The sequence below is a fragment of the Cupressus sempervirens genome, chromosome 7 (assembly GCF_028749045.1).
Source record: "Cupressus sempervirens isolate cs-2001-9-10 chromosome 7, ASM2874904v1, whole genome shotgun sequence".
NCBI lineage: Eukaryota > Viridiplantae > Streptophyta > Pinopsida > Cupressales > Cupressaceae > Cupressus > Cupressus sempervirens.
In genome coordinates this window covers 158,163,864-158,186,364 of record NC_143124.1, presented here as the reverse complement: position 1 = coordinate 158,186,364, position 22,501 = coordinate 158,163,864, and the positions used below count along the sequence as shown (strand labels likewise).

General features: G+C 34.4%; 1 protein-coding gene across 1 annotated transcript in view; it reads left to right on the top strand.

Annotated features, from left to right (window-relative positions):
• The window catches only part of LOC149545994 (proline-rich receptor-like protein kinase PERK3), a 39,561-nt gene extending 17,325 nt beyond the window's left edge, over positions 1–22,236 (top strand). Inside the window, exon 10 of the mRNA XM_089793874.1 lies at positions 22,091–22,236. Within this exon, the coding sequence (XP_089650000.1) occupies positions 22,091–22,236 (146 nt within the window). The remainder of the gene's footprint in view (positions 1–22,090) is intronic.
• The last annotated feature ends 265 nt before the right edge of the window (positions 22,237–22,501 follow it).

The following is a 22,501-nucleotide window of genomic DNA, read 5'->3' as shown; positions in this document are numbered from 1 at the left end:
ATCTTCAAGACACGTGTTTGCAGGGGAAGAAAACAAGTCTCTTAGTAACACAACAATGCAAAGAGAATGAAGTGACACAAAAAGAACATAACATAAATGAATATTGTTAAACCAATAGAAAATCCATAAAGATTGAGTTCATATTAGAAAAGAATTTTCACCAAAAATAGATAAGATTTGTTTAGAATTGGATAAGTTCATGAATACATTTCCATTAGTCACTTTGAGAACATCCATAAGATAACTCAAGAAAACAATCAAATAATTTATCTGTTGTGTGATTTATTTTTAACTGTTGGACAAAATAAACCCCAAATCAAAATCTATCTATGATACATAGTCAAATATTGTCATGCATATATTCCTCTTTCTAACATCTAGACTTTAAATTTAGGGTACATAGTCAAATATTGTCATGCATCTATTCCTATTTCTAACATTTAGACTTTAAATTTATGAAATATAGTGTATCAACTCCATACAAAGGGCAAATTTCATAAGTCTACTCACAAAGTCTTGAAACAAGCACAATTATGTTGACCTTATGGCAAGACATATTGTTAATTAGTGGCAAAACACTTAAGTTGTCCAAGAAGGTTGATTAATAGTGCAACCGAGCTTTCCATCAAACAACATGTTTCAGTGTAGCCCGAGTAGTTCAAGGATATACTGTGTTAACTAAGCTCATAGTATAAATTGAGGTATCAATTTTATTAGTGGAAACCAAGTTCGCAGTGTGAACCAAGTTCTCAGTATGAACCAAGCTATCGGTTCAAGTCAGTATGCTCTAGTGTCACTAGAGCGCTAAAGTGTTACCTGAGCATCTAGTGTTACTTGAGTGCCAGAGTATCACTTGAGCTCATTGTGTTGCCCGAGCATAAGCGTAACACCAAAATGCATAGTGTTGCCTGAGCATCAGCATTTGGCCTACTTGAAGGTATAATTTCAAATCAGTATGCTCCAGTGTCACCAGAGTGCTAAAGTGTTACCTAAGCATCTAGTGTTACCTGAGTGCCAGAGTATCACTCGAGCTCATTGTGTTGCCCGAGCATAAGCATAACACCAAAATGCACAGTGTTGCCCGAGCATCAGCATTTGGCTGACTTGAAGGTATAATTTGGTTATTGTAAAGTTGTCTCTTGTGTGAGCCGACTTGGCATGAAGATATAGTTTGAAGGATATATAAGGAAGGAAAATTAGTCCTTCATACTCATAATAGAGTAGATCACCAAAAGTGATCGATTGTAAGCCCTAATAGGTGAACTTTACTACTATAGTAGTGAAACATTATGGGTGTCATCCCCACCCTAGTTTTACCTTCTCCTTGGAGGGTTTCTGGATTACCGAATATTGTGTCAAAGTGTTAATGGTATTGATTTCTTTATTACTTTATGTTCATGCATGACAGTATATTAGATAATCTAAAGAAGTTAAGCAGAAGTATTTTAAGTGTGGAAAGTTTAAGTGGTTCCTCATTCACACCCCCCTTCCTATCAGTCACTTGTTTGTCATTACATTTCCAACAAATTCTTCATATCTTATTTAATACAATTGGGTGTGTGCAAGATTATAGTATGTCAAGCTAAGGCCTTGAGTGGCAAATGAAAAATCAAAAAATCAAAGAACTAGTATAATTGATGTAAAAGGTTGAATAAAAAAGTTGCAAGAATAGAATTTATCGGATATTGTTCATGTAGTTTCTAAACTACTAGCCATTTTTTAAGGAATTTTAATCTAATTGGTGAAATTTTCAAATTTCAATGTAGCAGTACAAAAAATTTAGGAAAAATATAAGAAGTACAAGTGTATTTCTAACCACCTTAATCACAATCAAATGATGATATTTTTTATAAGATTCTATATTTAAGTAGTGGACTCATGCTCAGATGTGATGCATATCTTTTTTGTAACTTTTTTAATGTAAATAATCAATTATGGATTTTTTGCTCCAAATTTTTCAAGATAAAAAAAACTCATGTCTCTGACCACTTTAACTAATTCTTTAAAAAAAATTTAAAAATTTAAAAAATTCCTTGTAGTAGGCATGGCATAGAATGTGACACATATTTCAAATTTTAGAAAGGTTATATCATTTGAAAGTCATAGTTTTTTTTCAATCAGTGCGTTAATGAGGACTTTAGAGGTAACACAATTAGAAAAATAAATAATAATTGCTAAGTGAACTCAAAGTTTGATCAAAGTTTGACAACAATTATATTTATAGAAACATGAGAATCTTCTTTAAAAACCGTTTTCATTTCATCAAATTTGGATGAAAAAGAGTGATCAACTACATGCTCAAAGAGTAGAAATCAAAGGAACTAGGGAAAACTCATTTTTGGAGCTGACCATGTAGGTTTTGAATCCCAAAGCAAACCCAAAAGAAAATCTCAAACTGTGTCAAGTTATCGGGCATTCAATAGTAATCAAGTATACAATATTTTTGGGTATCTAATGAAAATGGGATACTTGACATGCTAGTATAAAGTTATAATTTTATTCTTTATATGTGTGTATGTGTATATGTTTGATTGGTAATTGGCTGAAGCCTAGATTATTTATTATTCATTTATTAGTATTGTTAAGATTAATTATTATTATGTGTTGATCATGAGTAGATTCTTGTCTTTGATGAAAGGCTCACAATTTACCATTGCATTGTAGGCTCTCACCTATATGTGTTATATTATTTATAATATATAATATATATTTATATTGAATATATTATATATTATATTATCTATATTATCAAATATAGTATTTGATATATATTATATATTATAATTTAATTTATACTAAATACTTTTAATTTAGAAAATGGCTTAAACCTATTTTATAAATTTTAGAAGTACAACTTAAACATAATGTTTTATATGAATTTTGAGTTTCTTCTATGTGTGAAGTTGCGACAACATCAATAGAGGAGCTCACTTAGATATCTTTTTTATTAACATAATTTTCAAAATTACAATTTCCAGTCTATCAATATTTTGTTGATATCATAGGGGGAGAGAGGGAGATAGAAAGAGAGAAGGGGAGAGATAGAGTAGGATGAGAGATAAAAGATCATGGGTTTCATAGGAGAATTTGATGTCTCTCAGGACCCCTTAAGACCCCATATAATCCCTAAGATGTATCCTTAGGCTTCCAAAGGGGTGGTAATGGGTCTTAAGATGCATTAAAGGATCCTACAACTCCTTAACATGCATTAATACCCCTTAGGAACCCTAAGAAAACAACTTCAAGTTTTAGTAGCAATTAAGGTGTCTTAAGAGGCCCTAGGACACACTTAGACACCTTAATGTGTACTAAAACCCTTAAGATGATTTCTTAGGATTTCTAATCGATCTTAAGGTGTCTTAAGGGGTCATAGAACACATTAATGTACCTTAAGACCACTTTAAACCTTTTACAACCTATACAATATATTCTTATGCATCCTAAGGGGTTGTAATGGGTCATAAGGGGTTGTAGGATGTATTAATGTGTTATAGGACCTCTTCATATGCCCTAAAACACATTAATATATCCTAGAACACCTTAAGACCCCTTATGTGACATAAAATATATTAATAGGACTCATAAGGGGTCACAATGTGTCATACAAGGTTGTAAATTGCATTAAGTTTTCTTATTACCTCTTAAGACGTCTCAGGACCCCTTAGGAACCGTGGGAAAACATATTAGGGGTCATAGTCCATATTATCATGTCTTAATGGTTCATAAGACACATTAATGTGTTGTATGACCCCTTAAGAGACCTTACAACATCTAAGATGTATTCGTAGCGTTCCTAAGAGTTGTAATTAGTCATAAGGGGGAAAATATAGTAGGGGTCATAGTACACGTTAAAGTGTCTTAAGGGGTCCTTGGACATATTAATGGGCCCTACAACCCGTTAAGACACCTTAGAAACCCTAAAAGGATATCATAGGGGTTGTAGTACACATTAAGGTGTCTTAAGGGGTCTTAATACACCTTACATACCATTAGATATGATCTTAAGCTTCTTAAGTTGTCATAAGGGGTCATATGACACAAAAATGGGTTGTATGATCACTTGGGACATCTTAGGACCCCCTTAAGAACCCTAAGATAACATCATAGGGGTTGTAGTACACATGAAAGTAGATCTTAAGGGGTCCTAAAACACTTAATGTATTCTAGGAGCCCTAACGATTACTAAAATGTATTCTTGGGCTCCCTAAGGAGTCATAAGGTGTTGTAGGATGCATCAATGGTCCTACAACCCCTTAGAACCCCTAGGAAAACATCTTAGGCATCATAATACACATTAAGGTGTCTTAAGGGCTCCTAAGACACTTTAATATAAACTACAACCTCTAAGATATTTTCTTAGTATTCCCAAGAGATCCTAAGGTGCTTTAACGAGTTGTAGGACACATTAATGTGTGTTAGGATCTATTATAACCCTTCACATCATGTAAGATGTACTTTTAGGCTTCATGAGTGTTGTACGATGCATTAATGTATATTAAAACCCCTTAAGACACCGTAAGACACATTAATGCCCTTGAACTCCTTAAAACCCCTTATAATCCCTAAGATGTGTTATTAGGCTTCTGAAGGGGTCATAAGGGGTCATAAGATGCACAAATGGGTCCTATGACTCCTTAAGCCACCTTAGGACCCTTATGAACCCTAATTAAAACATTTTAGGGTATACATTAAGGTGTCTTGATGGGTCTAAGAACACATTAATGTGTCTGAAGACCCCTTAAGACCTTTTTTGATCGTTTAGTTATAGTCTTAGGCTTCTTATAGGGTTGTAATGAGTCATTAGGGGTCATAAGACTCATTAATAAATCATACAACACCTTAAGATGCCTTAGGACCCCTTAAGAATTCTAAGAATATATTATAGGTGGCATAACACACATTAATGTGTCTTAAGGGGTCCTATGACACATTAATGTGTCCCAAGATTCCTTAAGCCACCTTACAACCTCTAAGATGGATTCTTATGCTTCTAAAGGGGTTGTAATAGGTCCTACATCCCCTAAGATGTGTACTATGACCCTGTAACATATCATAGGACCCCATTAAGACACCTTAATATGTACTACAACCCCTAAGATGTTTTCTTAGGGTTCCTAAGTAGTCCTAAGGTGCCTTAAGGGGTCACATGACACATTAATGTGTCTTAAGACCCCATAACACCCTTTACAATGCATACGATGTATTCTTAGGCTTCCTAAGGGGTCATAATATATACATTAATGTGTGCAAGGAGCCCTTAGGAACCCTCCCCCACTCTTACTTTCTCTTTCCTTATCTATTTATTCCTCTCTATCATTATCTCACACTTTCTCTATCTCCCCCCTTCTCTCTCTACCTCTTTGTCAACATGTTTTACTCTCTCCTTCACCTACTCTTTCTCCCCCTCTCCCTCTAATTAATTTTTAATAAAATTTGAAATTGGTCTACCATAATAGATATTGAATCATCTTACCATCTTAAACATATTATATATTCTTCACAAATCTCTCAGTAATTACCCACTACAACTGTTAAGTTAATGCATAGGACTACAATGTTATTTTCTCATAGATCAAACCATTTTCAAATGTCAAACTTATTACATTCTTGTTAACAAAAATTATATAATCTTCACAAAAAAAATTTACGTTCTTGCACATTTTGAAATTTAAGCTATGATTTGATAGAAAAAGACACACAAACTATGTTATAACCTCAAACTTTGCCCACATTTTTCTCGCTATCTAGTATACTTTAGAACAAAACAATCTTAACATTTGAATGCATTAAAACCTTGCTTAGACTCTTGAAAAAATAGAACTCGTTGTCACTTAAAAGAAGAGAAGACATTAAAGCAAATATATATATATATATATATATATATATATATATATATATATATATAACCTCATTGAAATTAATCTTTTTTTATCTTTGCTTTCAACTTTATTATGGTTTTTAAAAATAAAAATTATTAAAAAAATCACACAAAAGTAGAATGAAGATTTAATTATGCTGAAGGCATACCTTTATTGAAATTGGAAAACTTTATTTTAAATCCCATGCAAGACAAATAAACACATTGTGTATGTCCATCATTTTTAAAATATTTTTCATTGTCACCATTTCTTATTCCACTTTCATTGTTTCAATGCTTATCTATTTTCAAGAGTGACATAGTATGACATGTTGTTATTTTCTTTTTACTCACTTGCATTGCAGTTATGTCCAAATTACATGTTACTAGTTATGCCTCTCACTCTTCTACATGCCACCACACCTATAGTAAGCATAATACTTGTGCTTTTCTGATAGGGAGACCTCATTCGACACATTTCTTTTCTCTCTTTTCAATGTGCACCCACATTATGGTTGCTATGTTTTGCGATGATATGTTTTAGTTTTCTTTTACAACCACTTACCCCACAAGACATCCACCTTAGAATTTACTATCTATCGTATCCCACTTTCTATACTATAGGTTCCACACCTTCCTACATTTTTATGATGTGTAACTAGGTAGATCATATGATATATCACCTAAAGCAAGGACTTAAAAACTAAAGGGTGCTTTGGTATAATTTTGAAATTTTCTTTTACACTTAACAATTCTTGAGGAAAATAGGAATATTTTGAAATAGAATTCTCTCCTTACATTTTCCTTACTATTGTTTGCAACAATTAAAACACTATCCAACAATCAAATATTTGAGAGGAGCACCAATATTTTTATGATGATTTTTGGACCAATGATAGCTTTTGTTTTATTTAAAACTAACAAATAATCAAGAAACTAGTTTATATAACATATATAATGTAATTTTATTTCTTATGTAAATGTTATTTATCTTGAACAATACATCAATTTTAAAGGTTAATATTTTCATTATATTAAAACTTGTGTATTCTATTTATGATATAGTTTATTAATATTAATAAGGTATAGTATTACTTATTGGTGTTTTTTTGGACGACCAGGTTGCTCTAAACCCAATATCATGATGCAGAAGATGAAATAAAGCCTAAGGATTAGCTAGGTCCCATATTTAGCAAGATTAATCTTAGCTTTGAACCAACTTCAATAGAGTACACTAGACTCTCTACACTTTAGGCATTGCAAGGCCAAGGTGGGTATGCCTCAAGAAAATGAATGTGATGGGTTACTTTGATTTTCTCTTCAGACGCTTACTCATTAATACTTTTTCTTTCAAACCTATCCCTTATAGCAGATATTGGTCACAATTTCTTCTTAGATTTGTAGTAAACTCTTTGATTACAATAGCTAGTTATAACCAAAAGGAGAGTTATTACAAATAAGGGTTGACTAGCAACTCTAGTTCTTCATTACATAAATGGAAAATTGACTTTTGATTGATATATGTATTCTGCAACCATATGAATCATCAACTTGCAACTGAAATTAATTGATCAGTGCCTTATCCATGGTTATATAGAGTCAAGACCAACAACTTTAGACTTATTTTTAATTGAGTTGCAATTAAATTTGTCACTAGTGAACTCTGAATCTCATTCTTATCATATCCCTCTCATATACCCAAAACCCTATCACTTACTAAAAGTAATTACTTAATTATTCAAACTAAAAGAAAACAATAAGAGACATACAATTCATCTAAATTGCATTAAACTAAAAGAACATTGTTCACTTCAATCCCAAGATCACAAATATACAAGAAAGGAGACAAAACTCAGATACACAAATATGAAAAAAAATTGTTTGTATTAATTTCCTTTGAAAAATGAATATAATGCTGATATAGACTCAAAATATAACTTAGAATTTGACATCTTGATCATTCATATTCACAGTATCTTCAAGTTTACAAGACTGAATGCATTCATATAATAAACAAAATTGGATGGGCTATAAATGACATAAAAAATGAAATTTCTACAAACTTCCAACCTCTATTCCACATCTTGGAAATCCTTATAAGGGATTGCACAAGCTTCAGATGGGAGGAGGATACATGTCAAAACCTTAATGGAAGAGAAAAGTGAAGAGACATGTACAAAAAGTTATAATTAAGACCTTCCTTTGTGCTTGAACCAAAAATAGGAAGTAGTTGTAAAGTCAGCAGGTGATTATTTATTGTTGGAGCTTTAACTTTAATTCTTTGTCTTCTACTATCTTTAGCAAGTAAATATTCAAGTTCCTCCCACCACCAGAGCCTTAATCTCTACCACCACTTCCCAAACATAGATCTCCCTTTTGGTGGGCGTCTCGGTTTATATAACTTCTTCTAATTCCTTTGTGGCCTTAATCTACATGGAATCTATTATAGCTTTTGACACCATTGAAAACTTATTTAAATCTATTTTAGCTCTTAACAAGGAGTCAATCAAATTATTGAATGGGACATTACTGTTGTCTTCAAAAATTGATGTTGTGGCCTCTTGAGTTAATATTGTATTGAAGGAATTAGACCACTCCTGCCAATCCCTCAACTTTTCGTTTGTATCCAAAATGAGTCAAATATAGGGCTCAATTCCCTGAGATAAAACTTTCAATTTTCCTTGTATTATTTGCATTTTTCTAGTAAAGAAGCCAATTAATTCCTTTACCATCTTTAGGCCCTCCTTCACTATAATAATCTTATCAAGCAAATTTAACTTTTTAGCCATCAACATAATAAGCCTTTCGAAGAATTGAATATATGGCCCCTAAAGATTGAATGTGGGTGACAACCATGCATGAGCTTCATTGCAAACCTGCTCAACATCTTGTAAAGAAACATATAATGTATGGGCCTATTGAGATATATTCTTTAGAGTTTCAACAATGTGGCCTATCATACATCTAAGGACAATTGTCCTTACCTCAATACCTTGTTATGTTGGTGGAGCATCAATGCTCATTCTTCTAAGCTCTATATCCTCTACCTCCAGTGGATTTGTCTATGTAATTGTCTCTGCTAAAATCTTGGATGGTTGTTCCTAAATATCCCATTCCTTGATCTATTCTACAATGGTCATTTGTTCTACATTTAACAGTTTCTCTTTGAGAGATGCAACTTTAGTTTCCAATCCTTGAACCTTAGCCTCAAGCTCTTCAATTGTCTCCTTGAAAACATGGCTCTTCCTGAGCTCATGCTCATAGAGCTTCCTAACATCAATGTAGTCATGGAAGGATTTAGCTAACCTTGTCTCTATCTCCTCTACCTTGGCCTCATTCATAAATGAGAAGTGTTTTAAGGCCTTGGAGATTTATGTCCCAGAGGTACCTTGTAGGGTCCATACAATCATGTTGCGCTTTTTGTGCTTTACACATCCATCAACTTGGGCTTGTTTGATGCAAAAGCCATGCTCCACACTGCTAGGGCTTTGGTGTCAATGTTAAATCCAAATCCTCTTTTTAGTCCACCATCACCATATTCCTCATATGATATGGCACTCTCTTGTCTTCTAATTTGGTCAAGCATAAATGCTTGTTCCAAATCCCAACCAAGCACCAATAACATTCCACTCCTTTGCACTAGATCCCTCGCCGCCTCAAGAGTCATGACTTCACTTTCAGGATCATAAGCATGTAGTTTCTCAATTAAATCCTACTTCTTTTCATCTAATTCCCGTAGTTTCATCTTTAACACCAATTCACTATGTTTGATTTTAGACAAGAAGCTCTTGAATTCAATGGATTTGATGAATTCATCATCTTTCATGAATTGTTGGGCTAGGATGATCCTGTCATCCAACCTTGTTACTGCTAGCTTTAAGTCAATCAATGTATTCTCTGTTGTAGTCACTTTATCTTGGACGTAACTTTGTCTTAAGTCAGCAGAATATTGACTTTTACCAAGCAAGATTTGCAAAGATCTCTATTTTACTTTTTCAGGGATGTGCACAACCTTCTACCTCTTATTTCCTTTGGTGACCCATGATGCCTCAACAAGCTCATCCTCTTCTATTCCTAAAGTCACATTAGGTTCAAGGCTATCATGGTTCGCCCTCTCTTCTTCTCCATGTGATTCCTCTGGCATTTGTGTCATAATTTCAACGTGGTTGGTAACCATCTTCCTTATCCTGTGTGGGTAAGGGACATCTAGGTAAAAGCCTTTGAAGCTGGGATCCATTCTCTTTAGCTCCCTCTCTGCCCTCAACACATTGTCAAACTTGGACAATTTTTTAGTTGCCTCCCCCTCAGTAAAAATATTTGGAATGAGGTCCTCATGGTGCAACTCCTTTGTACTTTATAGTACATGGTTTATGATTTCCTTGAGGGTGTTCCTCATCCAGTTATCAAGGTCATACGTCCTATATGGGCTAGTTGACAGATTATAGTGGTGGAGGAAAGAATGAATCTAATCTAGGGATTCTTTTCCAATTGAAAAGTCCCCTACCCTAAAGCACCTACATAATAATGTGCTCCTATGCACCTTTGGTCCTAGATATTCCTTGTTTGCCATGAATAGCTACCACATGAATTCAATAATGGTCAGTCTAGGGGGAATGAATTTTGACAATATATGGGGTGATTGTGGACAACCATAAACTCTCCTAAGGGAAAAAATAGGAAATAGGAAGATATTTCCCCAATTATGATCTAATCTTTTATTCTCAGGGAGTAGGGTTGGTCCTAAAAGACTCTTCAAAATCTCAAGGCCCTAAAATAGCCTAGGTCTTACATTTTCATGATAGTTGTACTAAAATTATTGAAAAATGAAACAGAATCAGAATAGTGATAGGAACTATCCCATACCTGTGTCCATAGTTGAAATGTTAGCTCTCCATTAGCATCAAATATGTGATCAATGAAATATGGGCTTATATACCCCACATTCTTATATAGGATCAAGTGCATTAGCAATGAGTAATGATAGAATTTGAAGTTTCTCATATCTCCACTCTGTGCCAGTCCAACATTATCCTTCATTACCTCCAAAATATACTCAACATAGTCATATTCTCCACCATGGTAGGGGTCTTGCACATCTCTGGCAATGATAAATTGGGCTCCATAAACCATGTCAGTTCCATCTATGCCAACCACCTTATGGACACCATACACTATTTTCACAAAGTAGTTCTTCAACTTGTCCAAAGGCATCTTCTTTTCCACCTTTTTAGGGTAATAACCCACTTTCTTTAGGTCCATGGGAATATGATGTAGCATAGACTTCCCTGTGTAAGCTTTGGTGTTTGTTTCAAATTTATCTTGCAGGTCAACCAGGTCTACTAGTTCACTCATAGCACCATCCAATCCAAATGCTTCAATGAAAGAAGCTTGGTCTAATGTGCATAATAAAATGGTTCCATCCCTCTTGTGGAAAGATTTAGTAGTCAAGTTGTATGATTTTATTAGGGCCTTTACTAAATCAATATCCACAAAACCTCTAGAAAGATAAGTTTCGCTAGATTCTTCTTCTAGGGATTGCAAACAAGGATCTTCTTGGCTTGATTACGATAGAAATATGTGAACAATTCAGAACCAGTGACTCTAGGTCATGTAGCATCTCTGCAAAATATATAAGGGTCTCTAAAATTATGATCATTTACACCAATGGCATTAGAGGATTCTGGGAACAACCTGATCCATTCTTCAACAAACCTATTAGGTTTCTTTTGCCTAGTTTCCCCTCGCTTAGAAGTTGAAGTTTCTGCAACTTCCATGTTTGAAGCTTGTTTCTCTTCTACTTCTTTGTCAGACATATTGAGAATAAACTAAAAAACTAGAAATCTTCTGCAACTAGTTCTGAAAATAATAATATGCTTGTTGTCACTTAGGTTTGCACCCTTGTCCAGAGCCTATGTGTGAGGACAACCTAGTGAAACGTGGAAACAACCTCCAAGCTGTGGGACTTGAACTATGAGGTTGAGTCTTTGGAGAAGGCCGGCTTCCTCTTACTATCAGGGTGTACCTAACTACTCTTGGAGAGGAAAAGGGAGAAGGAGAGCATGAAAAGAAAATCTACCTAATCTAATCTAAAGAGGTGATGCACCAAAATAGAGTGTTCAGACCAATCTCTGCCCATATATGCACTATTGAACCAGAATGAGACTAAGGATATACGCATTCAAACTTTCTTTAATCTAATAATCACATGCAGATCAAAAAACCAGAATGAATGACACAAGGAAAGAGAAGATTCACTTATATATCATTCATAGGCCAGAAGAGATACAATCATGTAGATTACAGACTTCCACAAAACAATGGCGAAGGAAAAGAGTTCTTGCACTTTCATAACAATGGTTGAAGGAGATAAAGTAGAGAATCATACAATTCAGAGGCACAGGGGAATTTTTACACTGGAATTGTAGAGCAACAGCAGAGAAAAGTCAGAGAAAGGTCAACCTTTTCAAAATCTACAAAATTTGCCTTTATAGTGCAGGCATAACTGAGTTTTTCCCTCTGAAATTGTCCTGCAACCACCGTCGTTAAGTCTTATAAGGAACAATCATGGAGAAAATTTGATCTGGGTACAGATCCAGATGCAAATGATATCTGATCCTCTGTATCAAATAATGCCTTCAGAAGACAGAAATGGCACCATTAATTGTCTTGATCAGGTAGATGGATTGACTAAGACGGTGGAGTGTTCCTCTTCATTCAACATTCACTTCTAGTAGTTGGAATCGATCATGAAGATCAGATTCACATAAAAACTCTTGATTTTCCCCGTTCTTGTTTCATGAATCAGCAAGGTCAGCCTAGTCAACCTATCCTTGGCACTAGGATGAGCCACGTGGACCAACAACCTTTTATCTTTCTACCACCTCGCAAGGTCTTCCCGTGCTGACCACTATCTTTCTTTACTAACAGTGCCAACCTTTTAAAATTTGACCGTGACGGCTTGCAACATAACCGCTAGCCCTTAACTGTCAACCTTGGTCAGGCCTACAAGACACATGTCACCAAGGTGCTATGTCACTATGAATATCTTTCGAGCGCTTTCTCATAGCGAGATAGCGCCTGCCGTAGATCTTCTTTAATCTGACGATCATGAAGACTCGTCATTTCCTGCGCTTTCCTTTAAGACTTTTGGGCCCACGAACTATTGTCAGCACACCTAGCACAACCTGCCATCTGACTTAGCCCAAACTGGTACCATCCTCGCAGCTTTATAACACTCAGCCCCACTGATCCACGTGGAAAAAGGGCGCTATGTTTCTATGGTTAAAGTTCTCGCAGTTTTCCATAGCGAGATAACACCTACTGTGGATTTCCCTCAGATCTACAATGATCCACAAAATTGTACAACTATGCATCGAGCTGCCTGAATGGACTAATGAAATATCGCCACCATTGTACTATGACCCACCTGACAACTGCCAACAAGGATGAGTCATAACACCACTTTGGAGAAAGGCGAGCCCATTACATCACCTACACCACTCGTCGCTAAGGCGTTATGTCGCTATGGTTAAAATTCTCACAGCTTTCCATAGCGAGATAGCACCCGTCATCGATTTAGACTAATCTGACGGCGAGCAAGATGGGTCTGACCACCAGCATACAAACCAATAGAAATTGGCCACACGTCAACCTATCTGACAAAATTCATCATGATCCCTAACAGGGCATACTTGGGACCCACCGCATTTCCAAAGTTCACCGCAGGATCACTTTTCGTTTGGGCACTATGTTGCTAATGGCAAGGAATACAGATTTCCTGATAGCGCCATAGAACCCATCTTGGATGGAACAAAACCCGGTGCTGAAGAATCAAGGAAAAGAGGACCCACCTGACACGCGGCAAAAAGGTGTTATGTCGCTAACGTAAAACATCATGCAACTTTCCATAGCGACATAACGCCAGCCGTAGATCATGGAAGATCTAATGGCGTGGAAAGCTATACACCAACAGAAATAAAACATAAGGTTTTATCATTTAATTTTTGATATTTCCATGCCATTTAAAATAATATAACTCTGGGAACTAGCCGTTGGATAGGCTAGGCATACAAATTTGAATTTTTTGGCAGTAGACAAAAAATGGCAACAATGCTCACACTAAAAACTCTGCAACTGCAATTGCTATAAATTTGTTCTCTCTACAAATGGTAATAGATTACTAGATTATGGAATGTTTTATGTTGTGCGTACTTTCATCAACCTTCTCTGTGCATTGATATTATGCATGCTTGAGCTTTAGATTGAGTGTTGTCTATCACCTCATATGGAATGTCCACATAACTATCCAACTCGAGAACTTTTGTACTTTGCTCAAATTTCATTGGCCATGGGTGTTTTGTCATTATTCTAGCTCATAAAAGTAAAGTTCACTTTTTCATGTCAAGCTAGGGTTTATGATCTTATGATACACTATGAAAGAGGAGCCTTTTGTATCATCTTAGGTGGGGAAATTCGGCTCTACAATATTATGATCCTTTGAATTCAAACCTTTATCGCATTAGAATATGCCTTGAAAATAGATTTCACGATCCTATGATATACCATTTATTGTGTCTTTGAAACTTACCCTTAAATCTCTTACAACCTCATGAGACATAGTGTATCTTAAGATTGTAACACCGAAAATAGTTAACACCTTTAAGAGCCGCAGAGTTACATTGAGAAATCAACAAACCACTTCATAGCATCTTATCTTTCCTTCACTTTCCTTACGATCTTATGATCATAGCTTACTGGACCACTTCATAACTTTGGCAATTACCTTTCACACCCTTATGATGTTATGAGCATGACTTTGGCGTAATACCATATCTCCATTTTTAATTCCTTATGACCTCTCGATCACTGTCACTAAACTATCTTCGTAACATCAGAGGTTTCCTTTAACTACTATCACTGACCTACGACCACATGACGATAGTTGTCCTTTCTTTATCATAGCCTTGAAAGCATCAATTTCCATCTTTACGATCTCATGATCTAACATTGCTTCATAGCTTCATAAATCTATTGAATTGCCCTTGAGATCTTACAATCTACTACTTCTCATAGCATTTGAAGATATGAATAGCCACGTGTCTCACAACCTTATGAAAATGCACCTGGCTGCACCTTGCTTTATCATTTTTACCTTATGATCTTACAATCACTTTTCTATCATGCCATCAGACACCTCATATTTTTCTCTCATGATCTTACGATCATAAGCCTTTTGCATCTTCGAAGGTCTCCTTGAAAACCTTTACAATGTCTCAATCTCCCTTTTGTCATAAGATCAGAACTCTCCACAACCCTTTGTACTTTTATGTCCTTGTGATCTTACAAGCACCATTTTATTGCATGGTCAAGAGCCTCCATTTGTGCCTTTACAATCCCACAATCACCTATTTTTCATAACATCATACACCTTGACTTTAAACCCTTCTATCAAACACTTAAGATGACACGACACAATGGGAGTTGTAAGATCAAAGACCTCATTTTGAACACCTGTGATGCTATGACCATTTAACATATCTTAAGATCGAGAGGCTCAACACATTACCCCTACAATCCTCTACTAACCATTACATCATAATATTGGAAGAGGGAGATTTTAAGCTTACGACTAGATGCCTAAACCCTGATCGTAAGATCGTAACATATGATTTGAATGGCATACAATCCCCTGCTTGAAATAAAACCTAGGGTAAGGGTAAAATGATTGCAGATTTTAATGAATTTTTTCAATGCAAGGGTGAAGACACAACCTTAGGATATCACATTATTCCACTAGGGCAAGATTTTCAACATTGGGCCAGGGCAAACATAACCAAGTTAGGGTTCATTCTGGAAACTCATAAGAAGTAAAGGACAAACCCTAACAATGCAACATAGTTCAAAGTATTTTCACAATAAACTTTAAAAAAAATTGGCACAGTGAAAATAAGGGCTATCATTACTAAAAATAATGTATAATATTTTTAAATAATATATGTTTAATATTTTTAAATAAAATATGTTAAATTGAATAGAATAAATTATGTTTAGTATTATACACTTTTAAAATTTTAATTCAATCACATCTTTTTATCAAAATATAAAGAATAATTAAATTCATTAAAATTATTCTAATTTATTATTTTAAATTATTAGAATTTTTTTATTTTTTATTTTTTATTTTATTTTATTTTATTCTATTTTTGCCAATAGTGGCATGTTGTGATGGTTAAGTTGTTGTGTTTTTATCCTTGCCATCAAGGTTCGAATCTAATGGGGATGAGGTCCCCCGTTTGTGACCTCACTAGTTCATAGCTCCATTAGAATTTTTTTTTTTATCAGTAAACGATTGAAGCCTTGTATTATAATTTAATAAATGGAAAAATTACATGGATTCTTCATTCAAATGGGCACTGGTAGGAAAGAACAAAGTAAGAAAACCTTCAATCTTTCCCAAGACCGAAGTCCTATAATATACAAAATAAAAGAGGCATACACCAGTTTACATCACCTTGTTTTATTTTACATAAAAGTGTTTTAGTCAAAATATTTTTCTTGAGACGATGAGAAATAAGTGAATCTAGCCCACAGCTATGAATTTCCTTTCTAGATTGTGATATTTGGCTAGAAATTGCATCAAAAACACTACTCACTTCCAAATAAGTTAGATGTCAACTTATAAGATCATATAAATAACCAAGTCTAAAATATCCATACTTTTGATGATTAAAATTAATCTATAATTCTAATTGTTAATTGATCTAACATGTCTTTTAAGGGAACATTCTCAATTATAATTTAAATGTTTCCTATCGTTTGAAGGTCTAAGAATTTACTCCCTTACTTTAGATGCTTCTGCCCATTTTGAGATGATGCAGATCAGTTTGCGATGACAAGAATTGATCAAAATTAGGTGGGGAAGGATGAAACATAAGTTCCTTTCTTCCTTGATTTGCAAGAAATCATTTGCCAATATTATTAACACCTCTTGATGCCGAAACTAACAATTCTGATTCCTAACCTTTTTGTTTACTGACTCTGAAATTAATTTAGCTACTTCTTGACTGATGTTTCTATTTGATGGTAAAATATTCTACCTTGCATTTATTAAAAACTAGTCTTCATTCTTAAAATTTTAAGACATTTTGAGTATCAGATGTTTAATTTATAAGTTTGGATTTAACTTTTGCATGCATAATAGAATTAATAGAATCCTATTTTAATCCCTTTTTAGGTGCAAAATATAACATTGCTTTTCATTCTTACTTTGTTTTGAAATACTTCCAGTAGAGATAAAATTCTACAACATTCATTATATTTTATCAGAGATCTACCAAAAGGATACCGAAAACAAGATAGAAAATAGTGATAATAGTAACATAGATACTGATCTATTAAAAGTACTATTGTCTTAATTGGTTTTATTTTTAAATTGAAACCCTTTATTAATATTATTTTGAAAATTACATATTTGAATCTTTCAAAGTCTTGATTAATAACTATAAATTCTTCTCCATCTGTCCCTTTGTTTGCTATGAGGGGCAAATGCTCCATAGTTTATACATGTTGACATTCTCACACACACACACACACACACATACATACATATACATAGATATCTAAAAGTTATGAAGATGTTATATTTGTTAGTATCCTTATTATCTAAATTATTGGTATGTGCAGGATCATGGGCAACCAAACTATGGCCTTAAGTAGCAGTGAAAAACAAGCAAATCAGCATTATGTCAACTTGACACATAATTTTAAAGTGGTTATGGACTTTATATCAAAAAGTTGTAAAAAAATAATCTGTAGTAAATTGAATGTAGTTTGTAAACTACTAGGCCTTATCTAGAGAAAAAATAATTGATTGGTCAAAAGTTTGGATTTTAATGCAGTACTACAAAAATTTCAAGGCGAAAATAAAAGGTAGGTGTATTTCTAACCACCTTAATCAAAATCAAATGATAATATTTTTTTAATATAATTATAGATATAAAAAGTAGACTCGTGCCCAGATGTGGCACATATTTTTGCATATTTTTATTCCAAATAAATAATTAAATATGAATTTTCTACTAAAACTTTTTCAGAAAAAAATTCTCGTGTTTGACCACCTTAACTAATAGAAAAATTTACCAAATTTTATTTTTATTGTATTTTTATTATACTAGGCGAAGCGTAAAATGTGATGCAACTTTTGGATTTAAAAAATGTTATACCGTTTGAAAGTTATAGCTATTTTTCAATCAGTATGTCAATCAACACTTTACAATTATCTTCATTGAAAAATAACTAATAAATACTTATCAAACTTAGAATTTGACAGATATTATCCTTATGGAATCTCGAGAGTGTTATAAAAAAACCCTTTTCGTTTCATTCAATTTTGATAAAAATAACATTATCAAATGGCTACCCGAAGTCTGAGTGTCAGTGAAACCCTTCTTAAACACATTTTTTGGGTTGACCAAATAGGCTGGATAAATACTGAGCCTAATCGGATACCCAAAATAAAATCAAGTATCCGATTAGGCTCATGATTTTTCAATTGAAATTTTGAAGGGAAATTTGAGAGGAAAGATATTCCAATTGAAATTTTGGAGGGAGGCAAATTTGAGAGGGAAACTTTAGAGTATTTTACAGGGTAATTTATTTTGGGGAAGTGTGGACATTGATATTATTATTATATATGATTATAGTTATTATTATATTATAGTAATATGTATGATTATTATTATTAAATATAATATAGTTATGAATATAATAATTATTATTATAACTAAATACAATATAATAATATATATGATAAATATTATTATTAAATATATATAGTAATATTATATGACTATTATCATATATAATAATATATATGGTTATTATTATTATTAAATCTATAATCTAGTAACATATATGATTATTATTGTTATATAATCTAATAATATATTATTATTATATTAAAATATATAATATTATATTATTATTAAATATAATATTGTCATAAAATGTGTCGAAAGGGGCCATAGGTTAACCTATGACCCCTTTCGACACATTCCTAATGGGTCCCTAAGGGTCCTAGGGGTACTAGGGACATAAATTGTCATGAAATGTGTCAAGAGATGCATTGGAACCAACCAAATGCGTCCCTATGGGTCATAGGACCCCTAAGGACATAGGTTGTGATGAAATGCATGGAGATGGGTCATAGGTCATCCTATGGCCCTTTTTGACCCATATATATGATTATAATATGTTCCTAGGAGTCCTATGACCCCTAGAGACATATGTCGTCATGGAATGTGTCGAATGACCTATGACCCATTTCAACCCATATAAACAATTATAATATGTCCTTAGGGGTCCTAGGACCCCTAAACACATATTTTGTAATAAAATGTGTCGAAAGGGGTCATAGGTCATCCTATGGCCCCTTTCAACCCATATAAATGATTCTAATATGTCCCTAGGGGTCCTAGGACCTCTAGAGACATATGTCATCATGGAATGTGTTGAAAGTGGTCAAAAGTCATCCTATGGCCCCCTTTCGACCCATATAAACAATTATAATATGTCCTTAGGGGTCCTAAGACCCCTAGAGACATATGTCATCATGGAATGTGTCGAAAAGGGTCATAGGTCATCCTATGACCCCTTTTGACCCATATAAATGATTATAATATGCCCCTAGGGATCCTAGGACCCCTAGAGACATATGTCATCATGGAATGTGTCGAAAGGGGTCATATGTCATCTTATGGACCCTTTCAACCCATATAAACAATTATAATATGTCTCTAGGGGTCCTAGGACCCCTAGAGACATATGTCATCATGGAATGTGTCGAAAGGGGTCATAGGTCATCCTGTAGCCCCTTTCAACCCATATAAACAATTATAATATGTCCCTAAGGGTCTTAGGACCCCTAGAGATATATGTCATCATGGAATGTGTCGAAAGGGGTCATAGGTCATCCTATGGCCCCTTTCAACCCATATAAACAATTATAATATGTCCCTAGGGGTCCTAGGACCCCTACCGGCATATGTTTTAATAAAATGTGTCGAAAAGGGTCATAGGTCATCTTATGGCCCCTTTTGACCCATAAAAATTATTCTAATGTCCCTAGGGGTTCCTAGGACCCCTAGAGACATATGTCGTCATGGAATGTGTCGAAAGGGGTCATAAGTCATCCTATGGCCCCTTTCGACCCATATAAACGATTCTAATATGTCCCTAAGGGTCCTAAGACCCCAAGCGACATATGTTGTAATAAAATGTGTTGAAAGGGGTCATAGGTCATCCTATGGCCCCTTTTGACCCATATAAATTATTATAATATGCCCCTAGGGGTCCTAGGACCCCTAGTGACATATGTTGTAATAAAATATGTCGAAAGGGGTCATAGATCATCCTATGACCTTTTTCAACCCATATAAGTGATTGTAATATGCCCCTAGGGGTCCTAGGACCCCTAGGGACATATGTTGTAATAAAATATGTTGAAAGGGGTCATAGGTCATCCTATGGCCACTTTCGACCCATATAAATGATTCTAATATGTCCCTAGGGGTCTTAGGACCCCTAGAGACATACGTCGTCATGAAATGTGTCAAAAGGGGTCATAGATCATCCTATGGCCCCTTTCAACCCATATAAATGATTCTAATATGTCCCTAGGACCCCTAGAGACATAGGTCATCATGGAATGTGTTGAAAGGGATCATAGGTCATCCTATGGCCCCTTTTGACCCATATAAATGATTATAATATGTCCCTAGGGGTCCTAGGACCCCTAGAGACTTATGTCATCATGGAATGTGTCGAAAGAGGTCATAAATCATCCTATGGCCCCTTTCGACCCATATAAATGATTGTAATATGTCCCTAGGGGTCCTAGAACCCCTAGGGACATATGTTGTAATAAAATGTGTCGAAAGGGGTCATAGGTTATCCTATGGCCCCTTCGACCCATATAAATGATTCTAATATGTCCCTAGGGGTCTTAGGGTGTTGGTGTTTTAAAACTATTGAACAACAAAAGTTCAATACCAAATTGATATTACTCACATAACCTAAGGATTAGCCAATTCCTATTAGCAATTACATGTGTAAACCATCCAGACCCAACTTCAACAAAACCAAGGGTGGTTTTCTACTCTTTAGGCTCTACAAAACCAAGGTGGATATACCCAGGGATGATTCAAGACTAGAAGATACTATATAAGAATTATTTTAGTTTCATTTTGATTCTCATCTCAAATCCTCAAATACATGCATGATTCTGACATTTTGAAAAAACACATCCCATATAACAAATTTGGTCAAATTTCTTCTATAGATTTGCAAGTGTTCCTAGCAATAGTGGCTAACTAAGGCTAAAACATTCCATGCAAACAAGTGATGACCATCATTTAAAATCTTCAAGAAATGTAAATTAAAGTTGATTATGATTTTAGAATTGATACTTTTTCATAGTGTATCTATTCTGCATATTGAGTAAATTTTGATCAGTGCTTATTCCATTGGGATTCAGAGTCTACTTCAATTTGTGGATCTAATATGTTGCTTTACAACAAGAATTATCAGTAATTCTCACTGAATTTCATTCTTACAGACATCCTTTCTATTACCATGACAACCCTATCAAATTTATCGAAAGCATTTATTTAATTCATTGAATTAATAGCTGTAATGAATTGACATACAACCTAAATGAATTGTATTCAATTGATTAAGCTTTACTCACACAATCTCAAAATAACCAGGTAACAATAAAGGAGACAAATTCAATGAGAACTGATATGGGGACAGCTCAAAATTTGTATTAATTTTCCTTGAAAATTTGTATATAATTGTAGTAAACTCAGAATGACCTTAAAAAGAGACATGAAGATCATTCTATATTGATGTATTCTCAGAAAATATGCAAAGAAAATACATTATAAAGTTTTGCTCAAAGACTAGACCGAAAACATCCTAAGTGTAATACTAAAATGCATTAGAAATCAGACCCTTCTCTAGCCCTGGGATCTCACTTATATAATGTGAGATGCAACAAGCTTCAAGCATAGAGAATGGACATGTGTCCTTAAATGATATTTACATACACCTATGAAAAAGACAAAATTGATTAACATAAAGATTTGTACATCAAACATTCCTTTCATGGGTCCCTTTCTGTTACACCCTTTTGTATTGTTGATTTTCTGATTGGTTGCTATTCTGAATCCTCAGCATATGTGGCTGCCAAACTTGCCAATGATGTGTTAGGTTCTGATTCATGCAGCTTCACCTCCACTTTGGCATTTTCGCTAATATCATCGTTCGTTATCAAGGTGACAGTTACTCTTGATTCTGCGTATGCTGAGTCATCTAACTAATCCCTTGTATCCTTTGCATGAGATGACTGCCCTTCTTCTTTTACAGGTATTGATGGAGGTCGATCGATGATTTGTAATTCATCTCTGTTCATCTCATCATCGTCTCTTTCAACTTCTTCTAGTTGCTCACCAGAAGCAATATCATCCATCCATTTGTCAAAAAGTGCATCATCTGGCTAGTCAAAATGCAGAATATGTTGTTGTTTCTTGATAACATACTCTACTTCCCTATCAATATTAGAAAATTGTTGTTTCAAAGAATCAA